At 49.0% G+C, this 17,925-nt stretch overlaps 1 protein-coding gene across 1 annotated transcript in view; it reads left to right on the top strand.

The window, feature by feature from the left end:
• Positions 1–988: 988 nt before the first annotated feature.
• Positions 989–17,925, top strand: part of afap1 (actin filament associated protein 1) — a 56,660-nt gene continuing 39,723 nt past the window's right edge. Inside the window, exon 1 of the mRNA XM_018730336.2 lies at positions 989–1,060. Coding sequence (XP_018585852.2) covers positions 1,027–1,060 — 34 coding nt within the window. The 5' untranslated portion in view covers positions 989–1,026. The remainder of the gene's footprint in view (positions 1,061–17,925) is intronic.

Here is a 17,925-nt window from a genome sequence, read left to right as displayed (position 1 = left end):
TCAACGCTGGACTTGTGTGAGGTGGAGGGAGCTGGGATATCCAGATTGCTGGTGTTTTCTGAATGCATATTTTGCCTCCAGCTGTGAATTATTTTTCTTTTTGCAGGGCTGATTTTGGTAACACATGATGAAGGTAATACTGAGGCTACAGTGGTTGTTTTTGGTCTCTTAAAGACATAACATTGTTGTGTTCTATATGTACGTATGTATATATGTATGTGTGTGTGTCTGTACTAGAGCAGAGAGGTGTGTGGACGCTCAACACAAGTACACGTCGCTGAGCAGGACTGACATGCGCTTCTGCTCCTTTTCTCCTCCTTTTGCTTGCTGGTTTGCAAGAAGTGCTGATGTCCATCTTGAAATAAATGTTTAGTTCAAGACGTCTTCCCGGTGTTCTGTCATTTGTGGCCATCATTTACACATTTAGCGCGAACACGACCCTTCTATCATTATATTTGTCCTTGTGGGAAACTCCTCATCATGCTTTTCGCTGCACGTGTCTGATGGCAGGGATTAGTGACAGTTCACATTTCTCCGAACTATGTTTGGATAAAGCGCACGAAAAACAGCTGTCCAAACTCTAGTGCTTTTGTTTTCTATAATAATATTCTGATCACGCAACTTATCCACAATGATTGTACGATCTGTCGTATTCCTTTTGTTTTTATCACATACGCGATGTACCGCAGTAAAATATGTTACCACGTGATTGGCTCAGCCTGGCGGCGCCGACACCTAAGTGGTGTTTGAAGCCGTCAAACACCATATTAGCCCCGCCCACCACCGCTGTTCCCGCCTCTCGCTCGCACTGAGTGGCTCCGTAGCCCTGGCCAGGATCTAATTGGCTGTAAAGGACGCTAATTACGGCTCTCTCACAGAGCTCCCGCCTGTGAACCGGCGGCGGCGGTGGCGGCGCGTGTACGGCCACAGCCACACCCCCAGCCACACCCCCCCCCATCTGCCCCTCCCCATCTGCCCCTCCCCGCGCCATTGTCACCGCTGCGGTAGAATAGCGGTCACGGTGAAATGATTAAAAACCACATGGAGAACTGCGGAGAAGGTAAGCGGTCTGGTGCCCGGTCACGCTGTCATTGTTCTCGCTTCTGCTGCTCTGACGCAATGAATCCGAATCTCTGCGGAGGGCGGTGTGTTGTGTCGCGCGCGCGGGAGCTCGTAATTGGAACTTCTGCTAATTGCTGAGTTTTATTCCGCCGGCCCGACCGAGCCGAGCCGAGGAGGTCTGAGGCGATTCGTCCGGTGCTTAAAACGTGTTATTTGTAACGAACAACGAGCCTCCGGTCAGTCCCGAACATTAACAGGCGTCATTTTATGATTTTTTAGCAGCAGCGCGGACTGTTCTTCACTCGCTCGTCGTGTCTTTTGTTTTGTTCCGTTCAGTCTGTGGAACGAAGAGAACGCGGTGCCTCGTCACGTGTAAAATAATTTATACGTCGTCGTGGTCCTCGGGCGTTTATGTACCAGACTCATTTCTTTAAGTTTAATAATAGCTGGTTTTGTGTGGATTGTAAGGGCTCGTGGGGGTCGTACCCACCGAGTGTTCGCCGGGGCCACGAGCACAAAGGGGGACAGGAAGGATCATAAATAAGCCAGGGCGGGATGCCTTGCGCGAGGCGAGTCAAGTGCCCGCGACCTCAGGCTCAGGTGCGCGAGAGGGTCCGTTGGCGGGCGGCGTGCGCGCGCGCGCCGCTCACTCACTGAGAGCGAGGCCAATTGACGGAGCGCCGGGGGGAGGGTCCCGGTCCCGGTCCCGGTCGAGCGGACACACCGCTCTCTCTTCATTGTCCGGTTTCCATTCTGTCAACAAGACGCTCTCTTCTTGCGCTGCTTTACTCTTGTGACCAGCCGTCCGCTGCAGCCTGCAGGGCCGCCGCCTCTCGGGCTGCTTCTCTTCACTTAAACCTTCATGTGTGCCGAGACCAGCAGGGGGCGCAGTGGTGAGAGCGGCAAAGAGCAGGTTTCGGTGCGACCAAACGCGACGCGACCCATCGGAGTGCGCAAATACGGCTCTTGTTCGCTCCAGCTCGCGTTGGAAACGACACTCCGCAAAGTGTTCGAGGGCATTACGTCTACATTTATTCACTTCGGAGACGCTTTTCTCCAAAGCGACTTACAGTTGATGCTACATAGTGTAACTAGCCCACACTCCTCATTCACCAGGGTAACTTACACTGTTAGATGCACTACTTACAAGGGGTCACTCATCCATACGTCAGCGGAACACAGACACACTCTCTGGGGGAACCAGAACGGCGTGTCTTTGGACTGTGGCAGGAAACCAGAGCACCCAGAGGAAACCCACTCAGACACGGGGAGAACATGCAAACTTCACACAGACTGAGCAGGGATCGAACCCATGTTCTCTTGCACCACCCAGGCGCTGAGAGACAGCAGCGCCGCTCGCTGTGCCCCCGTGCCTCCCACATTAACGTAACAATAGAATGACGCTATGATTTGTCAGCAGAATACTCAACAACACCCTATTAATCACAAGAGGTTTATAACCTGATTTATATTTAATACTAACATAAAATCATTGTTTACCAAAGGAAAATGGCAATGCTGCAATTTATTAAATGAGAAGGTGCTTCCAGGGGAAAACTGGATCGGGGTGAGGTGAGGTCTCACAAGTGTGTGTGGAGGGGGTCCTGTTGATGAGTGAATTTTGGTATTCAGATCAGTCATAGATTTAAAAATCAACCGACTTATTGTTTCCTCGTGAACTACTGGCGGGCGAGAATTTCGATCACTTCGTGTTTCATGTGTAGAGCAGATGCTGAGCTCTAGCGGATGGTGAGACCGCAGCCCAGAGGCAGAGCTGAATGAGTCCGGCGGGTTTTTACTCGCAGCCTGAGCCTTTCGCTTGACTCGGTGTTCACGTTACCATTACTGATCTCCAACCCTAATGGGCTGCAGTACCTGCCAGCTGCTGCTCTTATCGTGGCTGTGGGTGAAGATGACATCATCGCTGAGGGCCATGTGGGACCCGGGGATGAGCTGAAGGCACGGTACATGGGCATTTTGTCTGTGTTCATTACATTAGCAGAAAGAGACTCTTAGATGCAGATGTGTGATGCTTAAGTGCAGTTAGTTTCTTTCAGTCAATTTCATAAATGGCTCACAGGTCTGGCATTTCTATCACTCTGTTCTTTATGTGACTCGTTTTCCACACACTAGCTCTGTGTATGTGGCTGTGTCTAAGCACTTGGTGAAAATACTCCCGTCGTAATAAGGGGGGTTATTAACAACATAAACCTATGGTCATGGCTTTCATCTCTGGGCTCTTGTTGGGGGTTGGTTAGCTGTCTTCAGCCCCGGGTTACAGCTTTAATCCTTTGTGCCTGCGCTGCGGCTTTCTGCTTGCGTTTAGCCGCAGGTCACAGCCTTCACTCCTTGCCTCCACCGGGGTGGGTGGATTCTGCTTTGCTCCGGGCTCTACTTGTGTGTTCGTCTCAGTCAGGACTTCTCAGGAATGAGAGACTTGGGGCTGCACAGCCTAGACAGGGTAAAAACAACAAATAATGTTAATAAAAGTATAAAATCGCAAAAAGAACGGCTGAAGAAGGAATTTCTATATGCGAGTTATTGTCTTAATGTAAAAGTGTTTTCAAAATGTTTATTGAAAGACAGCATAGACATGGTAGGTAGGGACACCCCCGCAAAACAAAATGCTTTTTTGAAAAAGATAAAGGTGCCGTAGTGTTTTGTTACGGCTCATATGACAACCTGCCTGAAACTCAAGAACATATGAACACATTTATTGCTGACGAAAGTCACTGTAAAATCCCTACAAAGATGGTAAACTGTGTGTGTGTGTGTGTGTGTGTGTGTGTGTGTGTGGTTGAGGAACAGGCAGAGTGCAACTGCTCTCCTGTTTCTGCAGTCAGCAAGCAGGTCCTGTTCAGTACGTAGTGGGAGTTGGGTGTCCAACTCAACCCGTCACACATGCTCTTTTTCCACGTGTGGCTGCAGGGAAGAACACCAGTACGACTGTTTGCTCCAGGCCCGAGGGAAAAGCCCCAGCTGCTGACAGTGCTCTCATGCACCTCCTCCACTCCCATCTGAGCATATGAGGTCCCTGCTGTGAAATAGAGTTGACTGGAGCCAGCTGAGCCAGAATGGCAGGCGTTTAATCACTACCTCTGCCCCATCCCCTGCCTATCTGAGGTTCATGCGTGACCATGCATCTCGAACAGGAGCGGTCTTGCCTCCCATGTTTGCTCACCCGTCCTGAACAGCTGCCTCTCTGCCCCATCGTTCACAGCAGTAGTTTTTCCATTGGCTCAAGAGATGCGGGCCCTGCTGTGGGAGGTACTCTTGCTGGCCATGCATGTTGCTCATGCACTTGTGGTGCCTCTCCATCTAAAAAAAAAAAAAAAAAAAAAGACAAAAATGAACACTGAGATTTGGCAGTTGGTCAGAGATGCTGTGAGATTCTGAAGTAATTTGTGTGAAACGTTGGGTTATGCCAGTGTGTGTAATGTTTTGTAATGTTTTGAAATTGTTCCTGAATGTTAAGAGATTCAGCAATTCTGAGGGTCAGAGGGAGCTCATCCCACCACATGGGAGTCAAGACAGAGAAGCATTAAACGCATTCTCCAAAGGAAGTACTGGCATTTGTTTTTTAAATTCAGGGACTTGATCTGGATTTGACTAGTCAGGCTCATCAAAACCACATCACTCTGATGGCTGAGCTTTTTTAAATGAGGGCTGTCATGGACTGACTAAGTGTACATGCTCTATCGTACGGTGCATAGTGGTTAAAGAATACACTCCGGAGTGCCACGAGTCTGACCAGGACAAGCAATTCGTGGAGGCGAGTGAGGTGTATGAAGGATATCAATAATGAAAGATACAAACTGACATATGGGTAACATGGAAAAGCCTGTGTGTTATAGGTCATTGGGTTCACGTTTCCTTCTTTGGGCTCTATATTTTTAGCTGTTTAGTTTGTCCAGTGCGTAACCAACTCTTGCGACTAAACTGCACTGATTACTTCCGTTTATCATTCTTGGACCATTGGGTAATGCTGTCATTTATGTACAGACAGCATCCTGTCAACAAATTGCATCAGCAAATTATAGTTCTGCTTGTGTGCTCTCTTTCTCAGTGAAACTTCAGGGTTATTATATCAATGTCTGAACAATCAGGCTGAAGGATGGGCTGATGTTACATTACTATGACCATAAAACATGTCCTGCTATTCTCTTATTGCATTAGATTGTCATCGTTGCCAGTAAGCACACTGTTTTGGTCCAAGGGAGCGTTCAGGACGTACCCAAACCATGACGTTATCACAATACTTGGGTGTTTGGGAGAAACGCTGCTGTCAGCGTTGCCTGCTAAGTGCATTCCATTTGAGCTGGAAGGTCTGTCTGTCTGTCTGTCTCTCTCTCTCTCTCTCACACACACACACACACACACACAGAGAGAGAGAGAGAGTGAGAAGCTGTGTCACTGAGGGATGAACAGAGTCCTACTGCAGATGAGCCCTTTGTAATTCAATTGCATGTTTTCCTTTTTGACATGATGCTGTTCTTACTTGCCCAGGTCTGCAAGGAGGCAGGTTAAAACAATCTGACTTAATCAGAGTGCGAGAAGAGATCCTCTTAGGTGCCAACAAGGGAGTGCCTCAGTTCTATGTGAATATGACTGTAACGTGGTAAAGCTACACTGACAAAAGGCAAGCAGGAACAGTTACCATAGTGAGAGGTTAAAGTGACAGGGTCCACTCCAGGTGTATTGTACACACCTGTGTCCTGCCTCTAAAACTGCCTCTTCTTGTTGGTCCACATTGTAACAGCTCTCAACATATTGACATGGTGATTTATTTCTTATTGTTATGTTCTCTGACAGAAGTTAAAGCTCTGTGCTCATGAAAAGTACTTTTTTTGTGAGAAATAGGGTTCAGCTACACACACACACACCATCTGAAACCGCTTGTCCTATATGGGGTTGCAGGGAGCCAGAGCCTAACCCAGCAACACAAGGCAAAAGGCTGGAGGGGAGGGGACACACCCAGGACAGAATGCCAGTCCATTGCAAGGCACCCCAAGCGGGACTCGGACCCCAGACCCTTCGGAGAACAGGACCCAGTCCAACCCACTGCGCCACCGCACTCCCGGGGTCTAGTTAGTATTAAAAAAAAAGTCTAAAACTAATGACTGAACTATAGACTAAATGATAAGGATTTCTCACTATACTAGATATGTGTAGCATTTCATGCTGGTCTTTATAGCAAGTAACCTCTCAGTTAAAAAAAAACTGAATATATTTTGGGTACCATTATGAGAGATGTCAAATCACACGAAAACACTGAGAACCAATAATTACTCCGGCTCCACGTGAACAGGCACTTTCTCAGCTATGTTGAGGCCCCTTCAGAAAGAGATGAGCTTGGATTGTGGTTCTGTGTCCAAGGCCAGAAGTTCTTGGGGAGACTGTAAGTTGCCTTGCCTCTTCTCTTTTTTTTAAAATGGGTTTGCAAATAAGAAACGCGTTTGTTCTCAGTCACAGGGGTTAGTGAGCTGTTTGTCTGTCACCTGCTTTCTCTTCCCAGAGGAGGCAGGGAGTGCAAGATAATGAGATGTAACAGCAGGCAGGTTGTGAAAGCTTTGGCAAGAGATGTTTTTCACCAGGGTTCGATGTATTCCAGATTTCATGAGCACAGCGATGGTCACGTGGCAGGGGAAGAGCTTCATCGCTGGGTATACGAGCGGTTAGACTCCCAGCTTGGAAGCTCCTGGGAAGGGGCCTGTTCCAGAGATGGGATCCCCGGCTTCAGCTGGACACACTTCTGCGTACATGTGGATTCTACAAATAAGGAGTGAAAGCAATGAAGGTGCACCTGTTTGTCAGAAGTATAGTGGTAAGAGCTGTTGCTTTGGACTTGAATGACCCAATTTCTGCTGTTAGTACCCTTGATGAAGGTACTTAACTCTGAATGCATACAACTAAAAATTATTGTTCTGTGGATGCAGGTAAATTGCTGTAAGTAGCTTACATTTTAAGTTGGTTTGGAGAAAAGTGTCAGCTCACTTAATAAATGGTGACTAAAGGTGCTTGTTCAACAAAGCCTCGGTTGTTAATGTTGTTGGTGATAATCTTTGGAACAGGTGGACTGACAGTGGGGTTGTAGGGCATCTGTCTGGATAAACGGTAAAAATCAGTAGTACGTGTTTGTGGGAATAGCTTCTGGTCGTTGGCAGTGATGCCTTACCTGCTCATTCTTCCTCCACCTCAAAATATGTGCTGTGCACACACACGCCTATGGCAATAATAAAGCATAAGAATTTCCTTCTGATTTCGTCTCCATTATTTTGCATGGTGCCTGTATGCCTTTGCAGATGTCACATTAGTATCAGAGGGTCAGAGTCAGAGGAATGAAGTAAAAAGGAAGGTGAGAAGTTGAGCTGTGTACCAGCATTTCCAAATGTTGTTTTTCTCACCTTCAAGTGACCTTTCCTTCTCACCCATTGCTTTCCCTAATTTAACACGGCTCTGCTCAGCAGAGTAACAACAAAAAGCCTGGAAAGGCAGGAGGTAAATGTCTGACAGCACTGCTGTTCTGTTGCTACATGTCCTGTAAATACTGTCTCTCCTGCCGTCTCCCACGATTTCCCCCATCGATCTGCACAGGCATGTCTGCATCTTGAGCACATTGACAGCGGCACTTTTGTTTCTCGCAAATGGCTTAGTCTCCAATCCATCTAGAAGCTCGTGTTGAAGGTAAACGTTGTATTCCACTGGGACACATGACAAGGCTGTGGGAGGTGGTTGTCCTGGTACCTGTCAGCGAGTCCCACAGGAGGGCTGTGTCTCATTTACAGGCGCCCCCCTGAAATTCAGCGTTTTTAAATGCGGAACTCTGCACACCCTGTGTATCCCTTGCATAACCTTCCTGAACAAATACTTCTCTGATAATAGGAGTGAAGGCGGCTCCCACATCTTAAGGCAGGAAATAGGGCAGGACTGGGAAACAGGATGTGCAGTGGGACTGGACCATAGAGTGGCTGTTGAACTCCCACTCGACCTGTTTCCTGGTAAACATGGTGCTTGAACTTCTTGCCCTTTTATGCTGCAGTCGTGAACAATGGACGGGTGAGCAGAGAGCGTGACCTCTGACAAAGGACTCAACGTCTCCTACTGGTCACATTTAGTTTTTTGACCCTGGTGAAGAAGGGACTCATACAAACACACTGGCTCTTCGGCAAAGAGCGTTGGGACTGGAAATCTGCTCCGTACTTGATGGTTGAAGGAGTCCTGTTGCTTCGTTTGGGAGTAGGACATAAACCATGGATTTCTTTTTTTAGATGGTGAAGTGTGTGGCGGAGGAACACCTGAAAAGTTCTGTTCATGGCTTGTTCTATCCTCCATCCAACCATGAGACACACTGTGCACTATTGCACCTCCCTTCAGAGCATGGGTGGGGAGCCACAGGGCCCATGTTCACACACAGCCGTAGACATTGACATCAGATGGCCCAAGTTTGCATCGGCAGAAGTTTGATGGAGCGTAGGTGGTTTTGTCTTATTTCCGCTATAATAATGGAGGAGAAGTTGTTTGTGTGGTGTTACCTGTCATCAGCTACATTGCTACTGAAATGGCCAGAATGGACTTCAGTGTTGAGAAGAACATCAGCAATAGATCATTGGTTCTCAGTGGTGAAACTGTCACAATGCAGACCTGGGAGCCACTGAAAGGCCCTTTGTCGTAACAGCTGAAATTGCTCTTTCTCCTGTGTCTAGCTTCTTCTCTCTGGTTAGCTACATGGTGTTCACCGCAGCACGCTGACTTGGGAGACTCTACCTTCCTCAGTGATGTGATGATGCAGGCAGTAGATGATGACGGAGTCCATTCTTGTTGATATCGGCAATAGGGATGGCTTGTAGCTTTGTTCGCACTCAGCCAGCATGAGCAACATGATGGGGCAGGTTGTGTCTGCTGGGATAACCCCACCATGCTGAGATCCAGTGTGCAAACAGATGATCCACATATGCAAGATGATCGGAAGCAGCGATGGAGGTGCATCACTCCCGCTCTGTTATTGTGCTGTAATGCAGTGTGTGACGTGCAGTGGCACAAGATACTAAGAAGACTCTTCAGCCCCTGCGCCTGTCTTTCTTCTCACTGCCTTTTTCTTGCACTGCGAACTCTTCTTCATACGTTGTAGTTGAAAGGCTTGGTGGATGAACCGCACGTGCTGATGGCTGTCAGTCACGCCAGGCAGACCGCGATCATCGTCACTCGTTCTTTTTCACAATCTACCGGCTGTCAGACTGGGCTTCTGGCACGGTGCATGAACATGCTCACTGTCCTGGGTTCGATTCCTAGATGTGGACCAAAAACTAGTTACACTTCACTTCCAACCTCAAAAAGACATGTCCTGTTTACTAGAGTGTCAGTTTTACTTTGGTACTTTACGGCCATAGAGAGATTCTCGAAGGCACCAGAACATTCTACAAACCTCATTCCCAGAAAAGTTGGGATACTTTCTAAAAATGCAACAAAAACTAAGAACTGTAATCTGTGCGTTCACATGAACCTTTATTTAACAGACAAAAGGACAAAGAAAAGATTTTCAGTGTTTTCACTGATGAACTTAATTCTATTTGTTGAATATAGACAAATTTTAGAAATTGATGCCTTCAACACACACACTCAGAAAAAGTTGGGACAGAGGCATGTTTATCACTGGGTCACATCACCTTTTCTTTTAATTACACTTTGTAATCATCTGGGAGCTGAAGAAATCAATTGTTGCACTTTTTCAAGTGGAATTTTTGCCCATTCTTGCTGTATGCGAGACTCAAGCTGCTCAACAGTCCGTGGGTCGCCATTGTCTGATTCTCATCTTCATGATGCGCCGTATATTTTCAGTAGGAGACAGATCTGGAGTGCAGGCAGGCCAGTCAAGCATACGGCCTCTATGCCTCCGAAGCCACGCTTTTGTAACTCGTGCAGAATGAGGCCTGGCATCGTCCTGCTGAAACAGACATGGAGTTCCTGGGAAAAGACGTCGTCTTGACGGGAGCATATGTCTCTCCAAAATTCCAACATAAGCCTCCGCGTCAATGGTATCTTCACATATGCATCTTCACACTGATGCACCCCTATACCATCACAGAGGCTGGTTTTTGCACTTTTCGTCGGTAACAGTCTGGATGGTCTTTTTCATCTTTGGCACGTAGAATCCGATGTCCGTTTTCCCCAGAAAAAAGCTGAAACGTAGACTCATCTGACCACAGAGCACATTTCCACTGTCTTTTCGTCCATCTCGGATGACTTCTGGCCCAGAGAACTCGGCGGCGTTTGTGCGCAAAATTAATAAATGGCTTCCTCTTTGCATAATTCAATTTCAAGTTGCATTTCTTGCTGCAGCGGCGGACTGTGTTGAGTGACAATGATTTTTCAAAGTACTCCGAAGCCCGTGTGGCTACGTCCGTCACGGTAGCATGACGCTTTCTCGAACAATACCGCCCGAGTGCTCGACGGTCACGGGCATTCGGCAGCGGTTTCCGCCCTTGGCCTTTACGCACCGAGATTTTCCCTGACTCCCTGAGTCTTTTCACGATATTATGAACTGTAGATGGCGAAAGGCCTAAATTCTTCGGAATCTTGCGCTGAGAAACTGTCTTTGAACTGGCTGACAGTTCTCTCACCAAGTTTAGCACAAAGTGGTGAACCACGACCCCTCCTTGCTCGCAAAGACTAAGCCTTTGGTGGATGCTCCTTGTATACGCAATCTCGATAAGCTCACCTGTTGCCGGTTCAACTGCTAATTGTGGAACCTTCCAGAACACTGTTACTTGCAACCTTTTCACTCTTGTTTTGCCTCTGTCCCAACTTTTTTTGAGTGTGTTGCAGGCATCACATTTTGTTGTTTTTTTTATATTTACAAAATACAATTAGCTTTGTCAGTGAAAACACCGAAAATGTTTTCTCTGTACTTTTATCAGTTAAATAAAAGTTCAAGTGATTGAACAAATTACAGTTTTTAGTTTTTCTTGCATTTTTAGAAAGTGTCTCAACTTTTCTGGAAATGGGGTTTGTAGAAAGCATCAAATCCTAAAAGGTACTGGAATATTTGATGCTTGAAATGCAGTGCAAAAATTCATGAAAACGTGCAAATTTCAAGAATGTTGGAATATTTTTATAAAAATGAACAGCGTCTGGGGTTGCCTGTGTGGTTCAGTGTGTGAGGAATGTGTACGTGTGTCCTCCGACACCCCAAACACGTGTTCCAGTTGGATTGATGACTCTAAATTGCCGTGTGTGTGTGTGAGAGAGAGAGAGAGAGAGAGAGAGAGAGAGAGAGAGAGAGAGAGAGAGAGAGAGAGATTGGCCAAGTGGGTTCTGATATTTGACAATAAATGTCCAGTGTCATTCACAGGTTCACACAGAGATATTTTAATTAGTATTCATATATGTATTTGGCACTCTTGTTTAGAGCCTTTTACATTAAAAGCATTGCATGTTGTTTCTAGGAGGGTGTGTGCATCACGTGTCGGAGTGAGCGTGTAACAGCCATGGTAAGAGAGTTAAGAAATCGTGAACTGCCCTACATATCCTCCTTCTATAAATACACAGGACTTGTGCCAGGAATGTGTTTCGCAGAATTAAAAGGCGCCACATTTTTAGCCTCTTTTTAACCTCCCTTACTTTCCTAAATGCTTCTTCCCAGCTGTCATCAAAGACGTCTGCGTCGGAGAAGCCGAGAGGAAAGGACGTGTCACGGAGGAGCCCGGTGACCCAGGGCTGTGGCTCCACGATGCATTTTCTGTCACTCCATTAGCCTAAAGAGCCAAAAGTTGGAGGCCCCCTTAGAACTGCATGTGATCGGTGATTACGAGTCCCGCTGTCTGATTTTAATTCTCACTACAGGCAAAAGTACAGTCAGTTCTGCTATAACTCCAATTATTCTCCTCTGACACATGAGAGATGATGTTTTGGTGGCTGAAAAGTACAGGAGTCATTACTGAATAAAGGCTTGTAGTGCATCCAAAATGAAATGACAAGATAACTGTGTGAAAACCTGCTGTAAATGTAACCTGTAGCAAAGAGATGGTGAAGCACATGTAAAAAAAGATTGAACATGCAAGCTTTTCCAACACAAGTGTGCACTTCACCAACTTCCTGAAGTCCATCCACATGCCCGCAAGGGGTTTTTACAACCAGAGTGTAAAATATTTGATTACACTTGATGAGATGAAGACCATCATGAAGGAGTTTGTGTCGTTCTAGCCATGAGTGTGTGGCCAGTGGCTGGGAGATTGTGTGATGGTTCGCACGTAAACCGAATCCAAACCACCTTACCCCGTGTCCTTACCGTGTGTGACTCCTCACCGCCCCACCGCCCAATGCCTTTGGTGGGAAGTCCACGTGCTTCCAGACTGGAAGCGATGCTCACCTGTGGCTGAACCTCTGTGTTGTTGCTGCTGTTTGTTGTGCTTGTTTCCAGGTGGCCTGCAGTCCACGTCACTTTAACAAACATTGTTCTTTAGAAAGGAAGCTGGTGTTGTTGTTCTTGTCTGGTTGCAGGGATTAAGTAGTCCTACATTTTGCTCTGCTTGTGTTTTTTTTTTTTTTTTTTTTGGTGTCTACAGGAATGCCTTTAGGGGCCTCTCTTGGGTCAGACTGTCCTGCAGCACTTGGACCGGGCCTCATAAGCACAACGAACGCACGAGTTCGTACCAGTTGCACCGCGGGTCGTTTCCTGAGCGTGCGGTCAGCTGATCCCTCGCAGCCCTGAGCCCCCTGGCGCCCGGACCTTGTGGACTGGGCCGGGTGGGCCCGCTCCGTTCACCGAAACGTGGTCCAGCAAGAGAGTAAAGGACCCTCCCCCACGTCAGGAGCATAACCCCAGTTCATGACTTATTCAAACCAGATGTTATGTTTCGAGGGAGAAAGAGGGCAGAAGGGGTGCGGAGTGCTGAAGCAGGGAAGTGGAGCGATGCAGCGAGACGGAGAAAGTCGCCACAGAGTGAGGGAGAAGCACTGTGGAAAGAGGGCGAGAACTGGGGGAAAAACACGGCTCTTGCAACTACACCCCCACCCTGACCGGTAAGAGCTCCCCGCAGCAGGGGGTTGGCCCTCCCCACTAACATGCCATCTCCCCTTCATCCTGCAGACCATTGCAGAGGAAATTGTGCTGTAATCCTGTGGGTGTGGAGCACTATCCCGCATCGATTTGGACTCCCTCCCATAAAACGGTTCCTCCCCCATCGGGTGCGAGTGCAGCGTAGCTCCATGGCACAGCTCCTCCACTCTCCGCACTGCGTGTGAGCGGCACACGTGTGCACGAAGCATGTCTGTGGCCCTCCCGTTACCCTAAAACCACAAGTTGGTGGGGGGGCACCCGCACTCTCTCGTGCTCGTCGCTCGCCGAAGGTGCTCTTCTCCGGGACGAGAAGCTCCGAGACGCATGGCAGGTCGCCGATGGGTGTGGCCTCCCTGTTGCCAGGGCCTCGGAGCTCTGAGTAAACAAAGGCTCTGCCCACATCTGTGCTGACAAGGAGGATGGAAATGAGGGGTTTTCCATCACTCTAATCCCGACACGGAGTTTTGAGACGTGTGGGAGGCAAACCCGGACACAGATCTGGACACAAAGAAACAGTCACGCGTGTAGTAACCCTCACGCGCTCGCACACGCAGAGACCCGTACCGCAGTAATACTCTGCCTCATTTACCTGTTAATTTCAGAGCTCTGTCAGCATTGTTTTCGATGCAGGAAGCAAAGGGCCTTTCGCCGTCCTTCACTCGCAGGCAACTGCAGTGTGGACACCTGCCAGGTGAAGGCTCACCTGCAACACCGAGCTCTTTGTGAGGCACGTCCTGTGTCCACCGGAGCCTTTCTTGTGACGTCTCCAGGATGGCTCAGAGGCGCAACAGTGACCTGCAGCATAGCGCCATCACCGTGATCGCTACTTCTCCATATCGTTTGCTCTTGAACATTATTTCCACCAGTTCCCTTGTCGAGTGTCATGCGTGAGTAAGTGGAACCACCGACGTTCGCCGGGGGAACGGCTCTCTGCTCAGTTAACCCCCGTCGGGTTGAGGATCACCTGTGTGGTCCGTGATCTTCCGTTGGCCTCTCGCTTCTCTTGCTTCCTCCCATGAGTAACTGTGGTGAACACCTTGTTTCCTGTCAAAAACCAGACCTCGTGACCTCGCTTCATATCATTAAGCTTATATTTGTAATGCCAGGAGAAGCCTTCTAAGAAAATGTTGATTTTCACAGCAGTGAACGAGGAAGATCACAGAATCCGAAGTCAGGGTTCGTTTCCCGTCCCCGGACGGAGCGAGCTGCCTTTCGACCTGCCGTCCAACGGGCCCGTTTCCTTGAGCCTCCCGTTGTGCTCGCGTGGACTACGATGGACGCGGTTACTGCGCTGCCACTGCGTCCCACAGCTTGTGTGATGCACCTCTTACATTTGGTGGTTTCAACTCCTGCTCTTTGAGTTCTACCGGAACCTTCCGGCCAGAGCCTTGTACCCTCGGTTGGCCGTGGAGGGCAGCAAGCGACCAGCGTGCGGCGGGGGGAGGCACCGGAGAGCAACGGCAGTGCTGCTTCTCAGGACAGGTTGGCCTCGTGCCGGTTGGCTGCCCTCCTCCTCACTCTGTCCGCCCTGTGTAACGACCTTGTATTGCGCACTAAAGCACCGAGTTCTGTTCCAAATGCCAGAGTGGACCTTGAATCGTGGCTCAGCTGCTTTACAGGGAGGACTTGCTCAACCCTTGTTTGCGTAATGAGAGAGTGATGCAGGGGGTTTGCACAGACAGACACACACACAGACACACCCCTTTCTGTAATATCCTCAACATGTAACTTGGAACGTGGAAGAATGAAGATAAAACTCAGAAGACAAAAAGGAGCTGAAAGCAAATGAAGCAGAAGAAATGAGGCTCAGAGGGAGAGTCAGGGTTGCTCTTAACTGGGTGTCTGGTCTAGAAGTGGAAGTGTGTGTGAGGTCAGTGTGTTCTCTTTTGTGTTTGACCTCCCAAAGTGTCCCATGTCCCCCTCATCTCTCTCCGTTGACTGTATGTACGTTCCCACATCAAGTTCAGCACTCTGTGGCCTCCAAGACGGTCAGAGATATAATCAGCATCCTAATACCGGCAGGACCTGGTCACTCCCTGGAGCCCCCTCAAGGGTCCAGAATTGAAAGCCCATCAGTTCTCAGTTTTGGCTCCAATGTCATCTCCCGCTGTCCCTCAGAGCTGCTGAATGGCTCTCAGTATCCAAGAAGAGTGTGAAACCCATCTCTTTCAGAGCCACTTCCCTCCCGATCTCCTGACTGCTCCATAAACTCACATCATACCATCGGTCACCATCACCTCTGTGTTTCCTATCATTTCTATATACAGCTACTGTGTACCGTGTGCCACAAAAACATGGTATTGGACTATGCTTCAGTCTGTCTATGACTAAGAAGAGGAGATTTTGTCTGTAGACGAGAAGGTTTGCCCTTTCAGTCCCATGAAGTGTTGTCCTCTTCAGGATGCGTTAGCTTTGGATTCAGCTCTTTAAAGCTGTTTCAAATGTAGTAATTGTCCTCTAATATGAGAAATGTCACATGTTCATTATAAACTTCTGGATCCATATGCTGCTGAAATGTGATACGGTCATGCAAGGCATGAGGAGAAAATGAAAAGTAGCAGAGTTTTTCTTTGAATAATTCATTGTGAAAGGCTTTTGTTTCCCAGAGCGCGCTGTCTGTCCAGAAGCACCCAGGAAGCAGGATCCCGCTCACAAATCAGTCTCTCTCGTGCTGAACGGGTTTCGCTGCTGGACCTGGAAAAGGGCAGCGGGACATGAATGCAGAACAGGCTACGAGTCTCTTTCCTTGACGAGTGTCAGGTGGCCACTTTCCGAAGACGCTCCTTGCTGGCGTTCACTTGGTTTCTCTGTGAACTTTAACATCTTTTACATCATTCTCGCTCCTTTTGGTCTGTGTGCCCCGGCTCCTCTTCTCCGCCCTCTGCGTTGGTGCTGAGGTTGGTGATTGGAGCCAAGTGTTCTGTTGTGCGCTGGAATCTCCTTTGAAGCCCTGCCAAGGGTTGCAGAGACGAACTAAGCCCTGTGTTTAGTGGTCGCCTGGCACTTGGAGCGATGCGCGTGAACCTTAGAAACTGCGTTCAATACTGTCTTGCTGTCCAGCCAGACGCGCTCTCTGTGCTCCCCAGTGCGCTGTCGGTCCGTGTGCACCGGAACGGACCGGAACGGGGCAAAGCTCCCCAAGGGAACATGTCCAGAGGCCTCACGCCACTCTTGGCGACGCGTGTGTCGCGGCGCAGTTGCAGCCTGCTCGGAAACGAGGCGTCGCCCTTTGCAGAGAGACACCTGGACAAAGGGCTCCCTTTACTTACTGCCGTCTCAGTGAGCTCATGTTCCCCAGGCTGCTCGCGTCGCTCTGCGGAGGAGGACCTTGTGTCGGGTTCAGGGCCGTCGTAGCCCATCGCTTTGGAGCCTGTGTGTTCCGGCCCTTCGCTTGGACTTGTTTGAGTTGCAGCTCCCGCTTGTTTCAGAAGCCAACAGCAGTAGCAGCTAAAGACGTTACAGCACAAAGAAGGAACCGCTCGCAAAGTGTCAAGGTTCGAGTGCTGCGTCATGCAGAATGGCCCTGGCTCAGCAGGTGGCTCAGCAGGTAGCACTGCTGCCTCACAGCTCCGGGGCTCTGAATTTGCACAAGGGTTCGAATCTGGTTCTGTCTGTGTTGCAGTGGATCTTCTTCTCACCATGTGTGGGTTTCGTCCAGCTGCTCTGCTTTCCTCCCACACTCAAAAGGCATGTATTTCAAGTGGACTGGTGACTCTGAGTTCCCCCTGTGTGTGTGTGTGTGTGTGTGTGTGTGTGTGTGTTTTACTCTCCTGCTGTACAGATGTGTGAATGACTCATGCAGTGCACTGTATCCAGTGCTGTAGGTCACCTTAGATAAAGGATTCACTTAAATACTTGTTAATAAGCCTTGAAGAAAAGAGTGGAGTGGTCTGAGGACCAGAGACGCAGCCTCCTTCCTTTCTTCACCGCCCACGTGTTCTGTGCAATGGGCAGCAGGAGGCCTCTTGTTTAGAGCCGCCACCTGTGGACTAAAAGGCCCCAGGATTGAATCCAACCTCTTACTTCGGTACCTTTCATCAAGGTCCTTGTCCTGAACTGATACAGTAAAAATGACCGTGTTGTATAGAGGGCTACATGAGTGTAGATCCAAGTGCCTTTGAAGAAAAGTGTCCGAGAGCAAAGTGCCGTATTGGTGCTGCTCCCTCCCTGCGCTGCGGCGAAACGCTATGCTCCTTGGGCCGGTCGGGGGCTCCGGGAGGGGCAGCGCTTTCTTACTTACTTTGTCCCGGTGTCACGATCCCCAAAACGACTTTCTCAGCAGCTTTAGCTGTTCTCGTGGTTCCGCGCTGCAGCCCGGTGGCTCTCGGTAGCGCCGGGGAAGCAAGGTGCAAGACGGGCTCGGAGGGGTCCCTTTATGAAACGCAAACAGTATTTGGAAGCTGCACGCGTGGGATTGATGTGCTGCGATGTCGTCCTCTGCCTTTCTGCTCTTTTACGTGCTGCCATGTGTTATGGAGCGTCAGCGGCCCGGATGTTCAAAGGTAAAGCTGTGCCACCCTCGGGCTGGCGCTGCATACGGCTGCGGAGCCCAGGTCGCGTCGCAGGAGGTGTGCGCAGGGTCTAGGTGTAGCTGCTGCGTTGACTCAGGTGTGAACATCCATTAATTTGTTGACATTTATAGCGGAAATGGAGGCACTTCAGTGCTCCGGTGACGAGTCGCCGTTCCTCGTCCTCATTTCCACACTTCTTACAGGAGAACTTGGGAGTGAGCAGACGGGTGCTGCACCCTGGGTGAGCAGTTTCGTGAACGTGCTCCTCAAGGCTGCTGAAAACAGTGATCGGGCTCA

Source organism: Scleropages formosus, chromosome 1 (assembly GCF_900964775.1).
Source record: "Scleropages formosus chromosome 1, fSclFor1.1, whole genome shotgun sequence".
NCBI classification, from domain to species: domain Eukaryota; kingdom Metazoa; phylum Chordata; class Actinopteri; order Osteoglossiformes; family Osteoglossidae; genus Scleropages; species Scleropages formosus.
This window is presented reverse-complemented; position numbering and strand designations above follow the sequence as displayed.